Consider the following 26,973-nt stretch of genomic DNA (forward strand, 5'->3'; position numbering starts at 1 on the left):
TAATAGCCAAGATAGTGAAACAGCCTGTGTCCACCAACAAATGAATGGATAAAAAAATGAGGTACATATACAAACTTGGAATACTGTTCAGCCATAAAAAAGGATACAGTATTATTCTTCATGACAACACGGATGGGCATTATGTTAAATGAAATAAGTGATACAGAGAATGACAAATACTGTATGATCTCTCTTATATGTGGGATCTAAACAAAAACAACAGAACAGTTCAAAAACAAGAACAGATCAGTGGTTGCAAGAGACAAGGTGAAGGGTGGGAGAAATGGTTAAAACGGGTGAACTGGTTTTTGTTTTGGTTTTTGGTTTTTGCTTTAAGTTTAAATAAATTGAATTAAAAATAATGTTAATACTTACAGGACAAATTCTGGCAATCATGGAATGAATCTGTTTTGTGCTTCTGCTGTTGTCGGTCAGTTTCTCTTTAAAGAAGAAGTAAATCTTAGCATCATTTGGATCAGTTCCATCTGGGATGACATGTGCATCGACAAACATAGGCTCTGAAAACAAATACAAATACAAAGGCTATAAGTATATGATAAAAATCCATCCACTGTTCATCCAAGTAGGCCACAGACACATGCTTTCTCCATTTTTGGTATAAAAAAAATCTGATGTTCCTAGGCAAAAAGTCTAAAAGAAGTCATTGTATTCAGTCAACATGCCAATTTGGAATATCAAGTGCCACAAAATACAGTTATAATATGATAGCTCAAACTATTTTTCTCTGTCTGCAATATATTCTGGAAGTTCAGTAAATGCAAAAAAAAAAAAAAAAAAAAATCTTTGTGCACTGATGAGTTTTAAAAAATTGAAAAATGTTTCTACCAGTTATTTCCCTTGGAATCCGACAGTCATTTCATGGGGGAAAAAAGTTTGTTTTTCAAAGTGTAGTTTTCAATCTAGTGCGTATAAACTCAAATTCATTGAAGCGGAATGAGAGGTGGGGAGTCCAAGATCTGAAAAACACATTTTTCTTAAAATACAGTGTATGAAATAAAGGGGAAACTTCTCAAGGAAAAAATGACGTCATTTGAAGACATAGAGGAATTCCTTACTTCAAGAACAAAACAACTTCTAGGATACTCTATTTCCAGATGTACTGGAGGAATAATTTCAAGAGGCAAATGGACAATCAGTGCTTTCTTATACTGGCCTGTCAGTGAAACAAGATGCTTTACTGTGGTGATTCATGCTTAACTGTTCACTGTTAAGTGAATTGCCAAATTGAGGGTGAGCTAGAAAATTTCCCCAGGGCGAGATGACAAAGGCCTAGTGATTTCTTCTTCCTCTAAACAATAGCAATTCATTGAAATTGTGCATTAAAGTCAAATGAGCACCTTTCATGATGTGAATTCCATGTGATCTCAAGAATTGGAAGCAGCTGAATACCGATAATCATAAAATTATCATAACTATGATTTTTATTAAGTATTAATCAAATTATGAAAAAATATCCCATACCAGTTTTATAACTTAGAATCTAAGTATAAAAAAATTAGAAGTTTCTGAATGTACCCTATTCATTTTATCTGTCATAAATTTAGAAAATTTTTAGCTTTGGCATTATGAAAATATACAGTCTAAATGATAAATAGAATATTTAATGATAATACATTACACTTAAACAACTAGAGAAGATTCTTGTGTACAAGCATGTATGATGTATATCACTGTCATTTTTATTTATTCATATATCCTATGATAATTAATTGTATGATGGGTAGTACAGACTTAGAATATGTTTCAATTATTTATTTACCCTAAAATTTTAAAATCATAAAGTACAGAATTATTGTTACTCATGACCTAGTACTGTAATTTTTTCACCATTTTTACCTGAATTTTATTATGGAATTAAACAAATTAGTTTAAAGCACGATCCAGAAAAAAAAAAGTATGAAATGTTTTCTTACCACTTAGCCATTTGGAATTGTGTTGATCAGTTCTGACTGCATTCCTCTTAGTTAAACTTCGAAAAATAGCAGCATCTGTCCCCATGAAATCTATATACATTCCAGAGAAAAGTTCCTCATCTATAAAAAAGAAATTGTCAACACAATTGTAAATGTTTTTTAAGGCTATTTTAAAACAAGAACTTGTTTAATTAGATCAACACATATATTACAAAGTGTTTATAATTGTTAACTCGTTTACATTGTCCACCAAATAAAAAATTGGATACAGCTTTATCTGGTCTCATTATTGATTGTATAATTACCAAAGCAACTTTATTCTATGAAGAAATAAAAATTCCTCTGCCTGCACTTAAACTAAATGCCTGTGTTTATATAGTGTGTAGCAGAAATGGCAGAACTAATATATGTATAACAGATAACAAAGTGGCTTAATTAATTATTACTTTGTTTTAATAAAAATACTAAATACAGAATCAGAAAACTGGCTTTCTATTTTTGGCAGTAATTAAGAAACTGGGAATTAGGACTAAGTCATTTAGTTGCCTGAATCTCAATCTTCTCATCTATAAAATATGGCAATTGAATTACGGATCTCAAAAGTTCTCACCACATATTAAAAATTCTATGATTTACTAAATGAATTGAAAGTAATAGTTTTTATTATTATTAAAGACATAGAGGCAACATTAAAAATTCTCAAGATACTACTAATGATATAATAATTTAATCATGAAAGTATATAGATTGATTTTCAGTGCTAGAAGGTTTCTATAAGGTAAACAAAGTGCTACATTTTCATTTGCACAATATATTAACATTATGTTAACATTATAATATTACGTTAATAAGCTATATGTGGCTTAACATATTAAGCTATAAAAACAGAATGAAGAGACAAGAAATATAAGATATTTAAAAATTAACTTATCATTATTGACGGTAAAAACTGATATTTTAATCTGTATACACATAACATTTAACATTTAGTTTATCCATATTAATTTTTATGCTAGTAAAGAGAGTAAGTATTGAATGGGTATGTGTGACCCTTGAGTATAAAACAGTAGCTAAGTATGTATTTTTTTTTAAATTAAACTTATCAGATCAGTCCCACTAAACCACAACACAGCTGTGTTCTTTGACTAATGTTCTAGAATTACTCCCTGGCTACTGTCAGATTGTGGTCATTTTGGCAGGACTGGAACATTTTGAAGCACTCTAAGCTCACTGTTTAGTAACAAGCAATACCAAATGGCCCAGGAGAGAATGAGGAATGGAATGTTTTTAATATGTGCTCACCAGGTCATGAACTGGACCCCTACAAGTTAGCAATTGGGTATGGCAGGTATTGTGCCTCCCAATTCTGCTTCCTCATAGGGGTCTAAAGCCCATGAAAATAGATGATAGAAAGAGAACAAAAATGTGCATGAAAGTATTTTGAGCAGTTTAGTTTCTTTAAAATTCTGTGGACACTTATGAAGCATCTACACAAATATTCTGTAGATACAATGGTTGTTAAATTGAAATAACTTAGTAATTTATTATTTCATACTTTAGCTAATCCAGTTACCCCCAAAGCAGTGAGATATAAAATGCTGTTATTTAACAGACTGACTAGCACAGCTATGAAATATCATATCTGTATTCAGGAAAGAAAGAAAAAGGATACTGGGGGATGGTGTATGGTGGAGAGGGCTGATTCTAATCCTATTACACACTACCTTATTAGTTATGTCTTAACCATTACAAAAGCCTGCATATTTGGCTGACTTCATTTTCTCTCTTAAATTCTCAATAATTAGGAATAATAAAGTGTCTGCTGTTTTTGTGTAAGAAATATTAAATTAATGTCATTTTGGGAAGAATTTTGAGAACAGGATATTTTATGAAGAATTTCTTTGTAGGACTTATGCAAAGATAAACTCGTGCTTTTATCTTTAATCCAAAAGTATTTTGCTTTCCATTTGTACTTCCACTGACCAGAAGAAACTCATGGAGTTTCTGAGAGGTTCTTTAAAAGATATCATATGACACCTTTGTTGTGCTACAACACTAACTAAAAATAGCAAAAGAACACTAAACATACACATTTGGTTGGATGCCACAGCTGCATTGTGAAATTTGGAATTCAAATCCCCAGTGTTTCTTGGCACTTTAATAGAAGTATTTTAACCAATCTATGCTATTTAGTGGATTGCATTTGAACAAAAATGATAAAGCACTGTATGGCAAATTGATGGGAGAGAGACACACTAATTGGTTGCCTCCTGGGCATTCGCCCCTACTGGGGCCAGGGATAGAACCTGCAACCTAGGTATGTGCACTTGGCTGGAATCGAACCTGGGACCCTTCAGTCTGAGGGCCAGCACTCTGATGACTGAGCCAAACTGGCTAGGATCTGTTTCAGTTTTTAAGTTAACTGTTTAATGACTTTCAGTGATAATATAAATTATAATTTTAATCAAAATATTCAAAAGTAGTACAGAAACATGAGCATAAGAAATGAAGTCTCAGACCCTTAAAAAATGAGGGCCAGTAACTAAATTCAATTTTGTAAAAAATCCAATTCTCTGAAAGCAAATCTATTAAATGGCTTATCACAGTTTAACACTAAGATTTAAAATGCCTTGTTCTAACCTTATTGATCTAAACAATATTTGATGAGATAAAACTACAGTATTAGTGTTAATACAATCTTTGAAGTTTATTTTTATATTTAACTTGAAATAAATGAAAATTCTATAAGTTGAAACTAGTGTATATATAATAGAATTTCTATATAATTTCCTTTCTAATGAAATAAGACTAAGACACCTAAAGGTTTCTAATTTTTTTGTCCTAATGATATACTGTCATTTCCTCCTGGCCCAATTTGCATGACCATATGGAAATGATTCATTGGATAACTTCCAAGGTCACATATTAGTCAGTGCTAGATGTACCTGTCTTAATTTAATTTCCAGATATTAGAAAGAAAGATGGGCTGCCTATTTAAATGAATCAAAGCAAAGCATTTTGACCACAGAAATTATTTTTCCACCTGTTCTCTTGTCAAATGATGTAATTTTACTATTGGCAATACATACAGAAAGCAAAAAGGGAAAACCATCTATTGTATGTAGAGTTGACACTCGAATCCCAGATTTGTTCCCATAGTCAAGTCATGTAAAACCAGACATATTCTAGAAGTGTTTTAACCAGAACCAGAAGATAGTAGACATTGATTTGTTAATGTATATAGCAGTCAGCAAATGAACCTACTTCTTAAATGATATAGTTTATGGAAAGTAAAAAAATTAAAAAGTACTTTATCACCACCTCTTTTTTTTTATAGCAAATTCTAGACAACCCATAGAGAATATATTTGGCTAAACCACATACTTTGTTAGTCTTTTATCAGAGTAACACCATTTAAAAATATATGTTTTTATTGATTTTAGAGAGAGAAGAGAGAGAGAGATAGAAACATCTATGAGAGGGAAACATCGATTGGCTGACTCCTGCGCGTCCCCTACTGAGGATCCAGCTGGCAACCCAGGTGTGTGCCTTGACTGGGAATTGAAACAGTCACCTCTTGGTGCATGGGAGGACACTCAACAACTAAGTCACACCAACCAGGCAGTAACATCATTTTTAATCATTTGTAAAATGTTACTAAAATAGAAGGAAAAGTGAGTATATTTAATACTAGAAAAGTAACTACAAAAAACATTGAAAATTACCTTATAATATATAACATATATATACACATATACATATACATGCTTTTTTATAAATTGTTGACTTGTTCTAGGAAAGACTGTCATGTTAGATGAAAAAATACATGCATATCATGAATAATCTTGAAAATGAGAAACTGAAATTTATATTTCTCAACAAACACCTTTCGTCCTATTATTCTACTCATGTGCTATCATCCATGCAATTATCAAAAATGGGCACTCCATGTCTTGAATTGTTTTTCCTTAATTTCCTTTTGGTTTTATATTAACCCTCCCCCCCCTTTTATTTTTCACTTACTGATCATAACAGACACTGTGTTCACATTGGGGTTGAAAGAGCACCGTCCTTTTCCAGATTCACACTTTGAGTCAATCATGAAAACTTGATCCTTTATTGTAGATAAAATTGAAAAGGTAGTAATAATAAATAACTTTATATTTAGTTAACCCATTGTTCCTTAGTAAAACAAAGCATCATCATAAATAATAAGCTTTCTGCTTGCTTGCTTCTGCAATCACTATATTAAGATTTTCTTGGCCTATAGAAGAATCCATCTAGCAATTACAAACTAACCTTAACAGGTCAAATTCTCATCCTATTACACTCGCCATAAAGCTGATCCAACAAGTTTTCCTCAAAGCAACATTAGTAAAAACAACTTGGAAATAAAGAATGATGTTAAACCTAAATAAGATAAGTTGAAAATTGACCAAAAGCAGAAAATGTCCAGAGAGGAACAATGTGTATATATTGTAATATTTCCAAGATAATCAAGACTTTTCAAATATAAAATTTTGTTACCAATCACTTAACTTTGTTATATAAAACATTATACTGGATTAAACACAATAATTCAAAATTTAGATAGAAATGTTTTATTTACTCATTTATTTGTTTAACAAAAATACATTGAGCATCTACTCTGTGCCAGGCACTGACAATACATTAGGGATTCAGTAAACAAAACAGACCAACATCTTTGCCCTCAAGTAATTTATAATATACTGATGGAGAATATAAATATGTAAACATAAAATATAAGGAGAATAAATGCATAAAATATAGAGTCCATTAGATGGTGCTCAGTGCTTAGGAGAAATGTTAAGCAAGGAATGGGACTAGGGAGCACGGGGACCGTGGGCAAATTGTTCAATTTGAAATAAAATGATCAGTGTAACTTCATTGAGAAGGAACATTTTGTTGGTATATTTATCTTTTTCTTATGTAAGTTACTAAAAGCTACTGCTAAAAGTCTAAGAAAAACTATCACTTTTGTTGGTTGCATTAGATGACGGAAGTCCTTAATTGTCAAGCTGAGGTTTTTCAAAATTATCCTGAAAGGAATGCAGCCTCGATATTTCTGAGTATGCCAATGAAAGGATCACAATGCTGCTCTAAGAAGACTGGGCTTTCCCTCATGCTTTGACAAGACTGAGAAAGGCAGTCATAAAAATAGACAATGGATTCAAGAAAACAGCTTCCTTTTCAATTGCAATAGTCCAGGAATTAGATAAGAGTAAAACAACATACCAGGATCTCAGTGGTCCTAGTGAGAACAGTAAAGATACAAGAGAATTGTACAATGCAAATCAATAGAGTTTCGCATTCAATTACGAATTGGATGAAGTTCAGGAAGATGACGACAAACAAAGACGATTCTGAAGTTTTGATACCTTCAAGGAAATAAAACTAGCTCATGTTTGTTATATTGAGTCTGATATATTGGCAGAACATCCTGAAGCAAGAGGGGTGCATAGAGCTTGAAAAGAACCACAGTCCTCTAGGCTGGAAAGGTTCTATAAGATGATCCTCTACAATGAATTAACTCTACAGCTGAGGAAAAGATAACTTGCTCAAGATCATGTCGCTAAACAGTGACCCAAGAAAAAGTAAGATTCAGTCTTCTGGCTCCTAGCTACATCTGGTTTTCAAAAAGTCATCATTTATGTAATAACTAAAGTACATACAGAATGATAAACTTGAGGAAAACAATAAAATTAGTAAGCCTGTTTGTGATTCTTTAGTCAGAGACGTACATAGATTTGGCTAAAAAGGTGAGAGTTGGCATTGCAGGAGTTGATGAGATTGTATAGCTCCCACCAGCTCCTCCACTGCATGGCATTCTTGTGCTCACACAGTTATCCTTTAGGTCTTTTCATCACCAGGGAGGGAAACGGTCCACCTGAATATCACTAATTCAAAAACCCTGCAACAAGTTTTCAAACTCATATCCTAAGAACTCTGTCTTTTCCAGTTCAGCCTTTTTCCTTCTTTTCTTTCTTTATAACCAGTATACATTACATACTTTATCATTTCAATAATTTATTAACTTCCTTGAACCTGTGACTTTTTTCATTGCATCCACAGCCTGGAAGGATATGTCTATCTACATTCTCATATTTGCCTCCAAACTTCTTACAAAAGGTGATATAACAGAGTAGATTCAACATAGTATAGATTTGTGATCACAAACCCAAATGGACCCTCTAAGATGCTCAGCAGCCTTTCAGGGACCTACAACCATGATTACTCGACCCAGCAAAGTTATTTAGAATCGAAGGACAGATACAGAGCTTCCCAGACAAGGAAAAGCTAAGAGAGTTAATCACTGTCAAACTACTACTAAATGTAATGTTATAGGGTCTTTTTTAAGAAGAAGAAGGGGGGGAAAAGATAAAAAGTTCAAACAATAAAATGGCAATCAATACATATCTATCAACAATTGAATATAAAAAACAAAATAAACAAACAGGCAGAACAGAAGGTGACTCATAGATACAGAAAACATTTGACAGTTGCCAAATAGGAGGGGACGTGGAAGGGGTGGGTGAAAAAGGTGAGAGGATTAAGAGTACAAATTGGTTGTCACAGAATAGTCATGGGGATGTACAGTACAGCATGGGGAATATAGCCAATAATATCCTAATACAAGATTCATCAGGATGATCACTTAGCAAGTTATGTAATGTCCAGTCACTGGGATGTACACCTGAAACTAATATAATAATGTATGTCAACTATAATTGCAAAAAAAAAAATTTTAAAAAGCCTGGCCGGGCGTGGCTCAGCGGTTGAGCATCAACCTAGGTTCAGTTCCCAGTCAGAGCACATGCCCGGGTTGTGGGCTTGATCCCCAGTCGGGGGCCTGCAGGAGGCAGCCGATCAATGACTCTCTCATCATTGATGTTTCTATCTCTCTCCCTCTCCTTTCCTCTCTCTGAAATCAATAAAGATAAGTAAAAATTTAAAAAAATTTAAAAAAAGATTGCTCCAGTTGCTTCTCCTTTGACACAGGAGAAAGACCAATATCTTAAAGATAGCTAAAAAGTTCTGACATGATTTTGTTTCTGCCACTATTCTCATTAAATAAATAGGTATTTGTTGATTGAATCAATAAGAGAAAATAACAGGACTACAAAGAGTCCATAATGAAAAATTAGGAAAGAAGTCATAGAAAAAATGTCCGAATGTCATAGATGTAAATAAAGACATTGAAAAATGGAAGTCACAACCGGCATGTTATAGATTGGCCTAGGAGAAAGAAGGCTGTTTCAGGTGCTCGGTCTGATCATTGAGCTGAAAGTACAGCCTACGAGTCTGAGAGGTTTTGCGACGAAGTAAAGAAAAAGAAAGGAGAAAAGTTTTTAAAAAGTCGCAGATCTGAGATAACAATTTTAAGCAAAGAAAACATAATTCTATTTTTCAATAGAAAAATGTAAATGCAGTGAAAAAGGAATGAAGATATAAAAGAGAGTGATAAAGGTTATTAATCAAAGAACTTTATAGATAAGAAAAAAGTGCACAACTTTTTTTCAGATAAGAGGAACGGTACAAAGATATGCACAAACAGGAACATTTGGTGTCTAATTTACTTCAAAAGCACAGGAAGTAATCTGGATGCCTGTGATATTCTTGGTCAGTCAAAGGTAAGGATATTTGCTTGATGAGTGGCAGGGTCAGGGGCTTAAATGGTATTCAATTGTTGGAACTATGTTATGGACACATCTAGAAAATCAACCAAAGATAAGGTGTGGGGATTTTCTAATAATCGTTTGGGATTAATGTTTTATTCATGATTTGAAATCATTATTTATATGCATTGCTTTACCTTGTTCTAGGAACAAGAGACAGAGAATAAAGATCATGGATAGAAGAATGATATGGTTAGGAATTAATGTAGCCAGGATCTCTGGAAGGACACCGCCGAAATGCTCTAGGAAAGCTCTGATTCAGTCTCACTAAATAATGGAAAAGCCACAGGGTATAATGAAAGTGTGTGTTGTTCCAAATGTGAAGAAGGCCCATTAGATATACTCTGAGAGCCGATGAATTGCTATTTGACAGGCAGACAAAAGGTGGTGGGTAGTGTCACAGAAATAAAGCTGAATATTTAATGATTATTCCATGCTAACCTGGTTCACTTTCAAACTGAGTTCAAATACATGAAAAATGACGTATCTTAGTACCAACATGAGGTGTTAGCAGTAGGTACTACCTCTGGTCATTACAAAATACAATGTTAGTGATGAAAAAGAAGGATAATTCTTTCAAACTACAACTGTTTGCATCATGTGGTAATTCTACACTAAGGGACCTTAAATCCATTAGATGTTTGATAAACTGCATTCTATAGATATGTAAGTAAATACTATATTATGATAAAACTCTTTGACTTGACTACCAAGAAAAGCATTAAAAAGGTTAAAATTTATATATAACCCTTTTCATACTTAAATTCACTCTTAAAATGTGCACATCTTATTTAAAGAGATTAATTAATGAATATGCTTCCCCTTTGAAATATATCTTTTAAAGTGAGACTAAAGTGGTTCATATTTAGCAAAGTAATTAAAATATATTTCACGCTGGTTTTTTAAAGGAGATTATTATTTTTTGACTGACTTTCCAATTAAGGCTTGGAGTGCATAGTGGCTATTTGTACATGGGAAAATGATTTCATTTGAAATCTGTGATCTGAAAGCTGCTACACTGTTGTTGGCCTGTGCGGTGACTGTGCAGCCTTCAGCAGACAGATTGCAGACATCTGGGCAGTAGTTTATTTAATCGATTGATCACAGGCATGTGGTTCTAATGACAAGCTCAATGCGGCCAACTGTACTTTTCCAAGAAGCATGGCTTTACATTTCTTTAAGAATTTTAATATTTCATAGTATTTTGAACCATTTGGTAATGCCTCAATATGGGGTAAATTATAATTACCTTGTTATTTTTAAGTGACTTTTTATTCACCAAAAGATATATCTGTATAAATTACATGTATGAAAAAATTAATAATAAAAGAATATAGAGAGATTGTTCAATTATATTCATACTAAAGTAGATTAATCTTTGTTAAAGTAAAATAAACTATCAGTAGCAATATTTAATTTTTTTTACAATTCTAATCTGTAAAATTAAATTAAGACATTATTTAAGAACTGGACTTTCTAGATTTAAGATGTATAATGGAACCAAAGCAAGATATTTTGAAAGAATTCAGCTTTTAAAATATTTATATTAAGTAAAACCACATGCTTGACTAAAAGAATGAGGAAAGACTCTTTTGGGCTAATGAACTGTTTCCTCAGTCAACAATTGTAACCTGGGATAAACACAGTCTTCACTATCACAGGTGAAGCTGAACCAGCAATATATTTGACCATACATTAGCTGTATATTTAGTTTTAGAAGATACTTTTGTTCACAGGTCCCCAAACCATTTTTACCAATGTAAGAATAAGGGTGGCATACTCTGGTGTCAGACCAATGTTAGTCTAAAATGAAAGTATGATTTATTAATTATAAAAAATTCTCTGCAGAAGGCACTTGGCATCCTGCTTTATACATGCCTTACAGGTGTGTATCTCATAAAAGTTCACTAAATTTGAAACATATATAAGAAATTACTTAAAACAGATTTGAGAAAGTGAATGTATAGTACAATATTTCTATAATTTGCAGTAAATATTATCAGTACCTTACATTCTAAGTAATTATGAAACCATACCATTTTTCCTTTATCTTTTGCAGCATTTCCATTCAGAATTATATATATTTAAAGACAAGAGGCTGTATTTTAAGTATCCTGACAGAAAGAAGCAAAATGTAATATATTTTGTGTTTACAGGGCTTTTTTATGACTATTGATATTTCCAAGTTCTTACTCTAAAATACAGTTTTAAGTAATCTTTGACACTAAGCAAAGCTAAGAATGAAAAAAATGTTACGCTTACCTCTGATCTCCTCCCTCTGTTCACATAAGTACAGACTGGACTGAAAGCACCACTCCCACAGACATACAAATGAGTGCGGTTGAAAGCCTGAATTACGCGGACAAAGTTCCCACAGCCATGCTAAAAGAACAGGTAAATAAGCGGTTAGTAATCCAAAGATTTCAACTTAGATATCGAAGATAGTCCCACTTAGATAATGAGTAAAATGATATGTCTCTCTCATATTTCATTTCCACCTGCTGTGTAAGTTTTTACATTCTGAAACTTTATGAACTTAATTTTTACCTGAGATTAAGTCCACCAAATTGTTCCCTCATATTTTCTTTAAAACATTATACGCACACATGCACACACATACACATTTTATATAAACATGCACTAAGTGAAATTGCGTTTATACGAAATTGTGTTATACTATATTATCATTAGTACACAATGGCAAACGCTATTGGCCTTTACAATTGGCGACTAAAACAAACCTTGAAGAAAATGCCAGCTGGTTGCTTTATATGAAAAATGATGCAATTACTACCTCTCTGTCCAAAATCCCCTAAAATACTTTCTTCTCCTTCAAAATCTCCTTTCTCACCTGCTCCTACTCCAACCATTAGAAATTGTCATTTATTCACTCAGTGAAATAAAAAATATCATAGTAATTATAAGTTAACTATGACCTTGCAGAAGTACATAAACTTGGCCATCACCAAATGCAGATCTGTGAGTGGAATGATCATTGCACGCTCTACATTTACTAGGCTCACTATCCTTTGCTGACCACAAATTAATTGCGCCTGAGATTGAATGTTGTTCCCTTCACAGTTATATTTCTCTCAAAGAACATTATTAAAAATAACAATCAAAGAACTTACATGTTTATATGCATAACGCTTGGGCACAGACAATAGTGTGGGGAAGGTCTGGAAAGGGGGGGTGACGCGGGGTGGAGGGGGTGAATGGAATAAAAAGGGAAAACCTGTAATACTGTCAACAATAAAGATAAATTTAAAAATATATAGCCCGGCTGGGCGTGGCTCAGCGGTTGAGCATCGACCTAGGATCCAGGTGATCGGGGTTCGATTCCCGGTCAGGGCACATGCCCGGTTGCGGGCTCAATCCCCAGTCGGGGGCCTGCAGGAGGCAGCCGATCAATGACTCTCTCAATATTGATGTTTCTATCTCTCTCTCCCTCTCCTTTCCTCTTTCTGAAATCAATAAAAATATATTTAAATATATATATATGTGTGTATATATATAAACCACTATATATCTATATATATAGATAAACCACTGTTATCTTTTGGTATATATATGTATATATATGTGTATATATATACCATAAGATAACAATGGTTTTCCCAGGGATGGTCAGAGACTATAGACAGTTTTTTTCCCTCTTCTAGATATCATGTGTTTTACTAATTTTTTTATAATGCACATTGTTACTATTAGTAAAATAAAAATACAAACTTTACTGAAATAGAAGTTCCATTTAAAGTCAATTATTATTTTATGTTTTTCCCATTTATATTCATTATTACTTCACAGTAAATATATGCTTATTTTCATATGTACTAATTTTATACACGTGTTCCTATTATAGGGCTTTTATTATCAAATAATCAATCATTAACTTTGCTGTCAACAAAATTAAACCTTACAGGCCAGACTATACACTTTATTTTTATTTTAAGACATTAAGGATTTTTGTTAAATATATAATGTCACTGTATCTTGACACCTGTTTATAGAGGTTCCTGGAAATTGACTACATAACTGCAGATGATAATGTGTTTCTCTGGAGAAAAAGCATAGATGAAATATGGTGTGTATATAATATGTCTATGTTAAGGGTATCTGTGAGCAATGAGACTTGTGTTTATTTTTTTTGCATTCAAGTTTAGTCATTCTGGGATTCTGTGTATACTATTTTTCCATAAGACATGAATTCAACCCAACCCTATTAATAATAGGTTATGTCTGTCTCCTGATGAGTTTTGTAGACCATTTACTATCATGAATTACTGGTATTAGTAAAAAAAGAAAAATAAGTCACTAGTATCTCTTTTATATTCCAAATAAAATTTATATATATTTTGTGTATTTCATATCTATATATTATATAGCTATGTTTATTATGACTAATATTTGTTGATAATTTATAATATGCTAGACATTGGAATAATCCTTTTATGTATTTAACCTCTTTTAATTCCCAAGAGGTTTGAGTTTTTACCTTTATATCTCACATTTATTTAGGAATATTATATGCTACTTAGGCATGTAACAGTCACTCAATTTTTTTTACAATTCAACTGCTTTTAGAAAAATAAAGCGTAGAGCTTTTTAGTTAACCTGCCTGAGACCATATAGCTAGAAAAGGGCAAAGCAGGTTTTCAAATACAAGTTCACTTATATTATAAGTGAATTATGATATTATAATATTAATATTATATTATAAGATGTGTCTAACACATCTTATAGTTTTAACCACTTTAAAATTTGTCCTTGGGTTGGGAATCTATAGTTACAAAAGGGGAGTTTTTATAACTGTTATTAATGTTTAAAGAGCTCTTCCTTTGCTGTCAATTATTTTTAATCTTCACAACAATGTTCCAGTTAAAGTATTAGTCCCATTTTAGTGATGAGGAAATTGAATTTCAAAGAGGTTAAATGAAGTGTTCTAGGTTTAATGAGTAACTGCGCTGTTTTTTTAAGCATGGCCACGCTCTACCATCCAGCTTTTCTACAGGAAGGGCTTGATTAACCATGAGACGGATTTCCACGCTATCTGATGATGCTCAGTGAACCCCTCCAAACTTCCCCACAGAGAAAAACACAAAGGGAAAAACAAATCAGTTGTGTTAATTATTGAAAACCATGTTCTAGGTCCTTTTCATTTCCATTATTCTGCCTTAGTTTCTGTCCACAATACTGACCTAGACCATTGCAATTCTATCAATTTCATTCAGCAAATATTTATGAACTCAGTGCAAGTGCTGTACATGGTGCTAGCAACACTGGGATGAGTAGATTCAATTCCTGCTTTCAGAGTAAGGAGGGCATCATACATCAGGCTAAGGTAGATGCCATAATAAGGTTATATTTTCCAAAACGTCCTATAGGAGGAAAGAAGAGAATGAGTAATGCTGAACTAGATGTAAAGGTTTGAAAGGGGTGTCTTTGGAGCTGGAACTTTCAGAATGAGCTAGAGATTTCAATACGCAAAAGCATAAGGAAAGATTATTCCAACAGAAAGCAGAGCATGAATTAAAAAAGAGGCATTGCCGTGCAGGATTTCCTTGGGGAATAGTGCCTAGAGGGGGTAGAGGATTATTGTCTCATGAAATAAGAGAGGCAATTAGAGTTGCTCTCCCATTATGCCATAGTCTTCAGGTGGGCAAAGAGAGTGGATTCAAGTATACAAGTCTCAGAGCCCTTCAAAATCTGGCTTTATCTTTAACTAGTGGTTTGAACCTGAGGCATTTATTTAATTTCTCTGTGCTTCAATCTTTTTATTTGTGAATGGTGATGATAATACTTGTTGTGAGCAATATAGGGTGTGGCAAAAATAGGTTTACAGTTGTTCATATGGAAGATAATATAATAATTAATAAATGATAATACAAGAATAAATTATTTTGAGGACTCACAACTGTAAACCTACTTTTGCCCCACCCTGTTTAATAATAAAGCACTTGGAATAGTGTCTGGCACATAATAAATACACACTGGGTTATATATCAGATTCTTTCATATGGATTTTCAGTTCCAATTGTCAATACAAACCTGTGAAGAGAACAGGGCATTTATCCTGCACAGAGCTTAGTGTAGGCCTGACCACAGCGGACATCCATGAAAGGTTTGGGGAACAAGACTTCAGTGGAATTCAGTACCATGTATGCTTTCTTTTAATTGCTTAACTCTATTTTGAAGTATTTCTTGGCACAATGCTAAATGAAAAATCAGGCTGCTAACATTATGCAGAATATAATGTCATTTTATTCATATATATATATGCCATGTAATAAAATGCTGGAATAATATACTCCAAATTTTTAAGTTACTGTATTTGGATAGTGTATTTATTTTATTTACTTAACAGAAATAGAGCATTTACTGTGTTCTAAGCTCTCTGCAAATATTAACTTATTAATCCTTTTAACAACCCAATAAGGTAGGTACTATAAGTATGTCCATTATACAGATAAGAAGGCTAAGGTACAGAGGTTAAGTTGCCAGGGTCAAAGAGCTAATAAGAGACTGCTTTCTACATGATTTTCTAGGCTTTCAAAGATTTCTATATTGAACATGTATTAGTTATGTAATTTAAAAATAGATTTTTCAAAACTATATTCTAAAGCACAGGTGAATAGGCCTTTAAAAATATTGACTCTTCATGGCCCATACTATGCAATAGGAAAAAACAACAACAAAAAAAAAACCTCCTTTTTTTTCACCTACACTTCTTTGTTCTGTGGAATAAATCACAGTATTTTGATAAGTGTATTACTAAAGAAAATACATTTTCCAGCACTTTAGGATCCTCTGGTCACAGAAATAGGGAAACAGATACTCTACAATTAATAAATCAAGCTCGACATTGTGTGCATGTAACGCATATATGTCTAAATATATGTAATCCTGCTTAATTTTCAAGGAACTCTTACAGTATTTACTTAACAAATCATTATGCCCTATCTTACTGGATATGTTTGACAGCATGTGCTATTGTTTAGCTCAATTTATTTAGAGTATGAGTCAAATATTAACATTTAGAAATAAATGGAGCATGTAAGAATGTGAATGCACAGAGGCAGAAAGGGATATGGGAGATAGGTTAATCTCTCTTTAGCTGAGGCAGAAAAATGTGGCTATTTTCCCACCATGATCATTTATTTTCTTTACAAACATCAAGTTATTATAGCAATATAGTATATTATTACCTGGGATCAAGTTTTAAATTACATTGAATTATATTCTAATATTATTTTTTACTAACTTTACAATTTCATATAAGTAAAACATCTCAAAGAATAAGGGATGCTTAATTCTGGGTTTTATTTTTCCTTTCTATTGTTACAGCAGTATGAATTAAAATTATGATTGGTTTGCTTTGCTTAGTGGATGATTAATATAATACTTAAAAACAAAGTTTTTAATTTAACCAGAATGTACTTCTGTGTACTTCTGTGCAAAATAATTTACAACAAGCATTATTAATCTAAGAGCATTAATAAACTCATCATTCACTGTGTGGATTCACCAACCTCTAACAATCACTTGGAACAGATTTCCATGCTCGACTGCTTCCATCTCTATTTTTTCAGATCTTGTTTAAATTTTATGAGGTAGCTAGTTGTAGATCTGGGCCTTGGGGATAATGACAGTTGCTAAAAGGTATTTCTAATCATAAGGGGAGAGTTAAAGTTAAAAATGCAGTGAAAAATGTGCTAGTATGTTTCAGGTGTGCACATGGGAGTGGAGGGGTAGCTAGCCCAGGCCCAGATGGGGAGAGATGAGACATCTGCGCTGTTTCTTTAAAGGATGAGTAGATGATTCTCAGGCTGGAAGATAACTAAACAAGAAGAGAATTACATGTAGCACGTACCAAGACTGAAAGAGGGATAAGGTATCAGTATCATTGAAATAAAATAGGGGGACACTTTAACCTAAGACAGTATAATTGCCACCATGTCTACCAAGCCTTTCCTAAATATCCCAGCTGCAATATAATTTTTCTGCGTCTTTTGTGTGTATCCTTAGTATTCACCATATTCTTCCTAGTGAGGTAGCATGTTTTGCTGGCTAAGGCTGCAGATCTAGAGCCATGTGTGCCTGAGTCACACAGTGGCCTCCCACTTGCTAGTTGTGCAGCTATGGGTAAGTTTCTCACTCTTTTAGTGATTCCGTTTCTTTATCTTGAAAATGTGGATGATGACAATAATGTCCATCTTGTGAGAAATTTGACTGGCCCATTCCATGAAATGTGGGCTATTATTATTTGATAATTACTGCATAGATGCCTCATCATCTCTAGTATGCTGTAAAGATTATTAAAAGTAGGAACTCCATCCTTATTGACCTCTGGTTTCTTCAAAATAATTGATTCTTGCCAATTAAAATATCCAATTCCCACATTTAAAAATAAAATATGAAGCAATTAGATGATATCCATTCCAACAGTTAAGAAATTATTTAATATTTGGTTTCAGTGAAAAGCATTATAAAAATATGTTGCTCTGTAGACCTTCTAAAGGCCTATTTACCATCATTTTTCTACCCCTGGCCTTTTTCCTGTGGCCTGATCAATGGACACTTCTCTGTAGGTATCTCACATGTATGAGATGAGATGAGTCTGTCTAACATTCTCTTCTCTTGCACAGAGAGAACTTATTTGAAAGAGCTAGTTTGATTTTTATTACCCAGGACCCAACAATTCTGGCTATACTAGAACAAAACCCTCCACCAGTTGTTTATGTTGTGTATACTAATTGGTTGGCAGAATTTAAAGATATCTATGAATGATATTACAGCATGACAAAACTATGGGAAAACATAAGCAGATATTGAAGATTTTATCTAATGACATTAATTATAAGAAAGCAAATGACAGAGCATTTCTATTTTGCCAAAGGGAGAGAGAAATCTAATGACCTGGCTTAGATTCTTTAGAAAATTTACAGCAAGTTTTGGAACAAGAATATACAAAGGCATCCAAATGCTACATATTCTGTATGAATGGGAAATAAAAATCTTTTTGAACAAAGGACAGTTAAATCCAGTAATTATAGCCACAGGATATTATTGTGGCAAAAAGCAAGTCATGATCAGATACACATCAGTGGATTAAATCTCTACATTAGAGAATGAAAGAAAATAGTTTAATTCATGCACAATTATTGAAATAATAGCTTCAGGGGACAAAAAAGTGCACTCCACAAAATTATGCTTCATTCTACTATTGGTTCCCTAGAAGGCAATTGTAATATTTTTACAAATGTTTATTCCAAATTTTTCTGGGTTTTTCCCTCCAGAGAGTGGTTCATAAGATCCTATGGGTAGCAAGCATGCTCCTGCAAGCTCCTTCTGCCCATTTTAAAATTTCTCTTATAAGATGAATTATGAAACTGAAAAAGTAAGACCCATTGCTGAGTCACTCCTGATGAGCTCTCCTGCCAAAAACACCTTCCAGTGAGACTTAGAGATTCAACACTCCAGATTCTTTCATGGACCTGCACTGAGCCTGACTTTTTCAGAACCTGAAACCTGGGACTGTTAAGAGTTACTGAAAATAAAAATTTCATTTCACACTTTCTCCTTCCACAAGGATTAGTCTTTTCTCTGAACCAATTTGATGAATCTCTGAAATGCTTACTACAAAGTTTCAATGCACAGCCTTCTCTTCTGAAATCAGCATTTCTTACCTCTACACTTATAATGCTACACACTTATGTTTTGTCAACACTAAGTTGAGGCTGTTATTTGTCATGACCTCAGACCTGATTTTGTGTGTGTGTGTACATTGTTTAGTTTTGCTACCCAATCACCATATTTCAATCTCACACCTGCATTAGCATGTATTTCCATGCTTATTAGATTAATGTTGACTTATCCAATAAGATAATAAAGTTGATGAGAGTCAAATATGTCTATTTTGGCACAAAATTGTATTTCTAGCAATTAACACTATGTCAGATGCACAATAGCTGCTCAATCAATATTTGTTGAATAAACGATTGAAAGAATGAATAAATAAATAAACTTCTTGCCCTGGCTGGGTGGCTCAGTTGATTGGAGCATCGTCCCATATACCAGAAGTTTGTGGGTTCGACTCCTAGTCGGGGCACATACAGGAGGCAACTAATCAATGTTTCTCTCTCACATTGTTGTTTTCCTCTCTCTCACCCCCTTCCTCTCACTCTCAAAACAATAAACATATCCTTGTGTGAGGATAAAAAAGACAAAGAAACTTCATTACCAAATTATTTATATAAGTGTAGTGATTTCAATGTTTGGATCCTTTATGTTATTTTTTATGATTTGAGGTAAGATGAAATGACATATATGCTTCATTCTAAACAGTAAATGACTTGTGCACATTAAAGATTTCCTCCATGTATTTCTTTTATAGTAGTCAAGAATAATCTGTCAGTTTCAGCAAGTCATTAGTAGAAATCAATATGGATATATTCCTTAACTCTTTATGGAATCGTACCTAAAGGAACACAATTTGTACAAGTGTTTCACACTGAAAATGTATTGATATTTCTACCTGTCTTGATTTTTGTTTCTATGGTTATTTTTAATTAACAAAGATACCAGCCATCAGTGGTGATTTATGCCTCTGGAATGTGCCACTAGCCACAGCCTTTTTGCTGAGGACCTTTCTTAGGAAAAGCCCACCTGGCATCTGGGAGTTGATGCAGATTCTTGCATTATCATTATTTCAGCAGCCTGCTGAGAATTCCACAGGTTGGATCCTCTTGGAACAGGGTTATTACTGAAATCCATCATGAAAAGTGTCAGGGTGCAATAATGAAAGCAAGCCAGGAAATTTTTACCCAGTCAGGAATTCCTAAATTACAATGTTTAAGAGTTCCAATCTTTCTGTATTTACATTTTTTACCATGTGTCCGGCAGAGGACTTAAAACACCAACACCCGTTGTCTCACTCTTGGCTGCACTCAAGGTACATGAATTCGAAGACCAAATATTTAAGTTTTGGGTTTTTTTAAAGCACTCACTGTGGGATCTTTGCCAGCCATTTTGCACTCTTCGACTTTGATTGTAGATGCTGGCCAGAAAACCTGCTCAGAAAGAAAAATAGAGATTGTATAAATCTCACTGTGCATAGGACAGCTCAGTGTTCTTCATTTACTTTGTGCTAACAGATTTCTTTAAGGTATTTCTATATTTATATTTCAAACTTCTATCTTCTTTCATTTTATAAACTTAAATTAATGAAGATTTTATTATTTTATTCTAAAACTTATGTTTTTATTCCTTCCATCAACTTTTATTTTTAACAAAAGCCTTTCAATATGTGCCCACTTACTAATGATATAATATTAAAATGAGGTCATTATTAATATTAATGTGTACAATATAATGTATATTTCGCCCCTTTGGATTTATAGTACACTTTTCCCAACTGCTTATATCATAATGAATTTACACTTACATTGCAATCTAAGTTTAATATTATTTTGGGTAAACTACACAGCCAGGCTGGTAAATTTAGTTAAAATGGGCCCCTAGGTACATCACAAGTTAAAAAAACTTGGATAAAATCCAAGAGATTCCGGCTCTGAAATACTGTACTAGCATCCCAAGTCATTACAGCCTTGGCTCAGGCCTGGTAGTGATGATTATTTTTTTAATTGTCTATTGCCCATTCTTAAAATAACAAGTTTGGAAATCTCCTTGCTGTAATACATTTATAATTAATCTACTTTTAATTCTTTACTCCAGTGAAGCTCAATTTATTTCCTTATTGGGAAACAGAATGATAAATACTGGCCAAATTGTTCAAAGAACAGTGCATTGAATAATTGTGTTTCTTCCAAGGTCTTCTTGGATTACAAATAAATTACAAGGTAGGTCTTCCTTTAATATGATCATTTTTTCATGTTATACTCCATGCTTCTCTTTTTCCCTTTCTATATATGTACAAGCAGGAAGTGTTTTCTCATTTAGCTGCAGATTTTAGATTGTTCAAAACTATAAAACTAGACAAAGAGAATTGAATTGATTATATTTTCAGTCCATTAAATAACTACTAACTTCCAGTTATTTATAAATATGTGGCCATTATTTTCTATCATAACAAAATACAGAATTTTGTATTGTATTTGAAATTTTTAAAGAGAAAAGCACCTAGGAAGGTCAACATTGCCCTCATGAAAGTAACACACTTACACTCAAAGTTTCTTGACTTATATTGTTAATATTCAAGGAAAGAATGTGATCTTTGCTGCCCACATATAGCCGGTCCTGATCTTCATCCATTAATAGTATCCTGTAGTCTAAAGGATGGTGAGAAAGGCTGAAGTATTCAAAGGTCTTGGTTTCTCGAAGCTCTGAAATAGTGAACAACACAGTGAGAACAGAGTATCTTGTTTCCAGGATTCTATTATTTTTAATAAAAATTATCTCACAGAAATATTTTCCAAAAAAGTAAAGATACATTTTCCTCCTACAATAATAAATTAATTTTAAAATAGAAGTGTTTCAGTGGATATTTTTTATTGTCTCTGAAATAAAACATAAATAAAAAAATGCAATTTTAAAGTTTATGGTGATGATATTTGATTACAAAATTATTCACATTTTGCAAGAATCTCAAGTCCATTTTATTCCTGGCTGTCATCAGCTCAAGACCAGGTAAAACATATTAACCAAAGATATATAGTAAGTTAGCAGATTAAAACATAAACAAAGCCCAACAAACAAATAAACAATAGCAGTGTGAATATCTTCCTAGCCTGTCTTAATGTTTTAGTGTTGGACTCAGCACATCATTTTAGAATTATTTCCTACTCCAAATATTTACCTTATTCCTCCAACATAATTCTAACCATTTTAATATATTTTTCTATAAATTACTCAAAAGAAACCTATTTATCCCATTATACCTCACTCAAAAGGCAATGTCATTTAAATGTTTATGTATATGTTAGAAGAAAAAATAATAAATTTTCAGATGTTCTGAATTTTTGGATTTCAGCATCTCAATGTTCAGTGACTCATGCTCATTTTACTTCCTTTCCATTAAATATATGCGGGTATAGCTGAACTTTGAAGATAATGCACCATGACAATACAAAGGTCGGTAACAATTATAGCAGGTTCAATTTTCTTTCCAGTCAAAATGTTCTTTTGCACAACTTAAGACTTTTCCATTCAAAGAGTTCAGATTTTCTTTGTTCTTTCAATTATGATTTTAAGAGAGTGAAAATCTACAAGAATCTGCTTTCTGGGATTATTGTTTTAATGATGAATTATTTCTTAATTTTTAGTCACTGAATCACAAATACATTTCTAGAAATTCTGATAGGGCTGTGATTTGACTTAAACCAAAATTGGAAATTATAAGAATTCTTGTAGGAAGCTATGAATTACATTCTGTGAGCACTTGGGCTATATCTTATATGTGACGATAGAGAAGTCACATATTTAACCTGTTTTCTGTTCACACTGGTTCAGAATGTCTGCCATAATATCCTTCAAGTAGTTTTATACCTAGCCAATAATCTGAAAATGTCATGGGAGTAACCTAGTGATTATGAAGCCAGGCTATGGAATCTAACTTCCTGTGACTTTGAACAAGTTACTTCTCTGTATCATAATTTCCTCATTTTTAAAAACAAGTATCTTCTACCACAAGTTTCCATAAAAATTGATTGATTTAATACATGTAAATATTTTAAATGAGTGGCAGAGAAAGTATTCAATAAACTCTAATAGTTATTACTGTTAGTATTATCAAGTTTGAATCATTGGTTATAAGAAGGACATATGGAGCTAAATAAAATATACACTTTCCTACTTTTTACCTTTCTTGTTAATTTAAGGAACTCTATCCCTAAAATTAATTACACATCATCTTAAAACATAGGCTCTAATATTCTTTCCATATGACAATAAAGTATAGAACTTTTTATGTGAAAGAAACCATTAAGAAGTTAGAAAAAATATTTCAGAAGAATCTTGAGAAGTCAATCATGAAAGGATATAAGAACAAAAAACACTGAAAGATAATTTAAGCAAGAGACTAGATGGCAAATCTCTGGAAGGAGGGGTTTGAGATGTTGAGCACTGTGCAAGTGTGCTAACATAGTTACTGAGCCTCGCTAGGGATCACAGACAGGCGACATTGTTAGCAGTGGTTGTGTCACTGGCTCAGAAACTTCCTTCAGGAGGAGAGGAAGAAAGTGTGGTGGGATGTCATCAGGAAAAATGTCAACCCCTGCTAGACCAGAGCTTTTTACTGAAATAGGGAAAAATTACAAGGGTTCAGAACATGAGAGAATATAGAATCTAACAAATGCCTCTCAAAGGCTGTATAAGTCACAGGCTTCCTTGACTTTGCCTAAAATCCAGGGTGTTTTATAAAACTTGCTTTTCATCCTATGGAGCAGATTCATGGTTGTGTAATTTTTCTGTAAAACATAGGAGTACAGCTTACAGTGCAGAGTAGATGTTCAATGCATACCTCTTCAATAAATAACTCTCCAGTAAAATACATGGATTAAAGAAGTAAAACGTGACTGAGTTCGTGGCCTCTTGGGATCATCCACTGGCATCTGAATCCTGGCTCTGCCATTTTACTTCTTTATGTATTTGGCAAGTGCCTTTATCCCTCTGTACTGCAGTGTTTTCATCTGTAAAGTCAGGATAGTAACAGTACCTACATCATAGAGGTTTTGTAGGTATAATTGTTAATATACATCAAATGTTTTAAAGAGTGTCTGTCCTCTAGTGACATTGGTTAAGTATTATGTCCTTGGACAAGACATCAAGCTTTTGTCAGCAAAATAAGAAGAACAAATTTTTACATGGGGAGGAAATATGGAGGGCTAAATTTTCTGATTTATATTTATTCATATATTTAATTTTTTTTCACATGTAGAATAATCCACTCAAATTCTTTGAGCAAGAGAGTAAAATAATAAAATTCTTTTTAAGAGAAGTAATTTTTTTGAGTGTGCAGAACAACTTTGGAGTATGTGTGACTGGAAAACTAACAGATGCTGTTTCACAGATGATGCTGATAAAGACCTGCTATGCTAGAAGTGAAAAGAAAGCTGATGTGAGGAACACATAAACAGTTAGAAATGTTTTTATATGAGGTTGGGCTTGAGACAAATGGAAGACATAAATGTCCACTCCCAGAGTTGTAAACTAAGAACAGGAGAAATAAGTGTACATGCCTTTACCACTTTGGGGGGATTCAAAATTTCTTTGGTAGAGAGATTCCTTGAGTCTTGATAGTTTAAGTTGAAATCAAAACAGAGCTGTCCTATGAACATGTAAAATTAGATAACCAATTTGCCATTAGAAATATCAAATCTGCAGGCAGGGCTTTCCAATTCTGCTTGTGGATTATGTGAAGCTCTGAGAGCAAATAGGTAGGTCTGATGAAGTGTAAATCTGAAGTGAAAAGCAAAACATAAAGATGAATTGAGCGCTGGATCTAAAAACAGCAGCTCTGTAACTGAACCTGTGAGTCATGATGTAAGGCAACAATGTGGTATTGTGGCGAGACTACAGATCTGGAGTTGGATAATTGTGAGTTGAAATCCCAGCTTCATCACTTAGGAGGTCTGCTACTTTAAGAAAGCTACCTCACTTCTCCCAGTTTTGATTTCCTCATCTATAAATTGGTTATATTAAAACAAAGTTCAAAGGATGGTCTACCAGTACACACAGAGGATCAATGTGTGTTCCTTTCAGCAGGAGACACAGCTGACCTTTGTCTAACACATATTTTTCTTTTCTTCTCTGCTGGCAGAGCTGGTCTATGCCAACCATAGTGGTTTCATCCCCCAGCCAGTGAGTGGTTTAAATGTGGCCTTGTGACTAGTTATGGTCAATGAGATTTAAAGACAAACCTTCTGCAGGGTATTGAAAAAGTTTCTTGGATCTTAAAATGTAGCACTGGAAAAAGGTGGTTTCTTTTTCTACCTCTGGACATTGGTATGTGAGCATATTATACTTGCAGCTACCAAGAAGACTGCTAGCTGAGAACGGCAAGAAGAAATTTAGGGAAAACCCCCACAAACTCAGTTCTTTAAGAAAGCATTTAACCTCCAAACAAACCCTAGAACTACTCTATAACTGAACTACTTGTTATTCAAAAAAATCCTCACATTTCTTAGGTACCTTGAATTGAGGTTTTCATTTCCTGTTGATGAAACCATTACTAACTGGTATGTCTTTGGAGTGTTCAAAGCCACTACTACCTTTTCACCCTTTCTACCATGATTTGTTTAGTTTGCCTCTTTAAAAAAAAAATACTGCTTTTTCCCCCTTTTCTTCCTAATCTATAATAAAGTAAAATCAAGAGTGTGATCTTAGTAAGGAAAATAGCCTAAATTGAATTTTACCTGCAAGCAACAAACAATGGCAATTCTCCTCTATGTGTTTCATTAGAAAATAATCAGTTTCTTGCATTAATTCAAATACCACAGGGAGCAATAACTGTGTTAACTTAAGACTTTTCTGGTCCAAGGATTTTTATCTATTTTTCTGAGCCATAAAGCTATCTTCAAATTTAATTACCTTTAGCTCATTGACAGTTGACAGCTGTTAACCAAGGAAGATTTACTTTAGAAGTGCCCCTGTTGGAAGCCAAGAAGCCAAGGTTATTTAGTTAAAATGCTATTTAAATTGCTGTTAGTTAGCCATAATTGAACTTTGGGGCTTGGGAAAAAAAACAAAACTTTTTTTTCTTTTTTTTTTAGAATAAAGAGATGACTTCAAAGCATTGAGGATATTTCTCTATCTATAAAAGGAATGACTAAAGCATCCATCATTTTGACTTAATGTAGATCCAAGTTAAGTCAATGAATGATTCAGTTATTTGGCCACAGTTAGGGAAAATGACTGATTTAATGATGTGGCTACAGTGAGAAAAGGAAATCACAATTACTGGCTTCTCATCTAAACAAGTGAAAAGAGTGGCGCTGTCCTACAGTTCTTTAAATCTCAGCAATGATGTTAGCCTTTTTACAGCATTGGAAGTACAACTAGTTGTGTGTTTTCTCAGGACATGCTCAACTGATTGAAAGGAACTCTGGCTGAGAGTATGTGGTATTAGAAAATGTAGTGGCCCCAAAAGGGCAGTGTAGGTCTCTAAGTCCCTGGGAAAATCTCCTGGGAAACGTTATTAAAAAAATACTTCATGCTTCTTTCCTGAAATCTACATTATTGTAGAGCTCTATGATGGAAAATTACTGTAATGCTTTCCATGCCAATGTTCCCTGAGGGAAAATCTGCAGCTCAATATGCTTACCTGAAATTCATATATTGACATGGACTTTGCCTTTTGATAGAAATTATTGTGAGCCTTGAGAATT

At 33.3% G+C, this 26,973-nt stretch overlaps 1 protein-coding gene across 1 annotated transcript in view; it reads right to left on the reverse strand.

Moving 5' to 3' along the window:
* SEMA3C (semaphorin 3C) overlaps window positions 1-26,973 on the reverse strand; it is a 164,585-nt gene that overhangs the window by 61,865 nt on the left and 75,747 nt on the right. Inside the window, exons 3-8 of the mRNA XM_081147554.1 lie at window positions 21,812-21,972; window positions 20,638-20,700; window positions 11,894-12,013; window positions 5,958-6,048; window positions 1,935-2,054; window positions 376-518 (exon numbers count right to left, since the gene is read on the reverse strand). Of these exons, the coding sequence (XP_081003680.1) occupies window positions 376-518; window positions 1,935-2,054; window positions 5,958-6,048; window positions 11,894-12,013; window positions 20,638-20,700; window positions 21,812-21,972 (698 nt within the window). The remainder of the gene's footprint in view (window positions 1-375; window positions 519-1,934; window positions 2,055-5,957; window positions 6,049-11,893; window positions 12,014-20,637; window positions 20,701-21,811; window positions 21,973-26,973) is intronic.

Source organism: Miniopterus schreibersii (genome assembly GCF_964146895.1).
Source record: "Miniopterus schreibersii genome assembly, chromosome: 9".
NCBI lineage: Eukaryota > Metazoa > Chordata > Mammalia > Chiroptera > Miniopteridae > Miniopterus > Miniopterus schreibersii.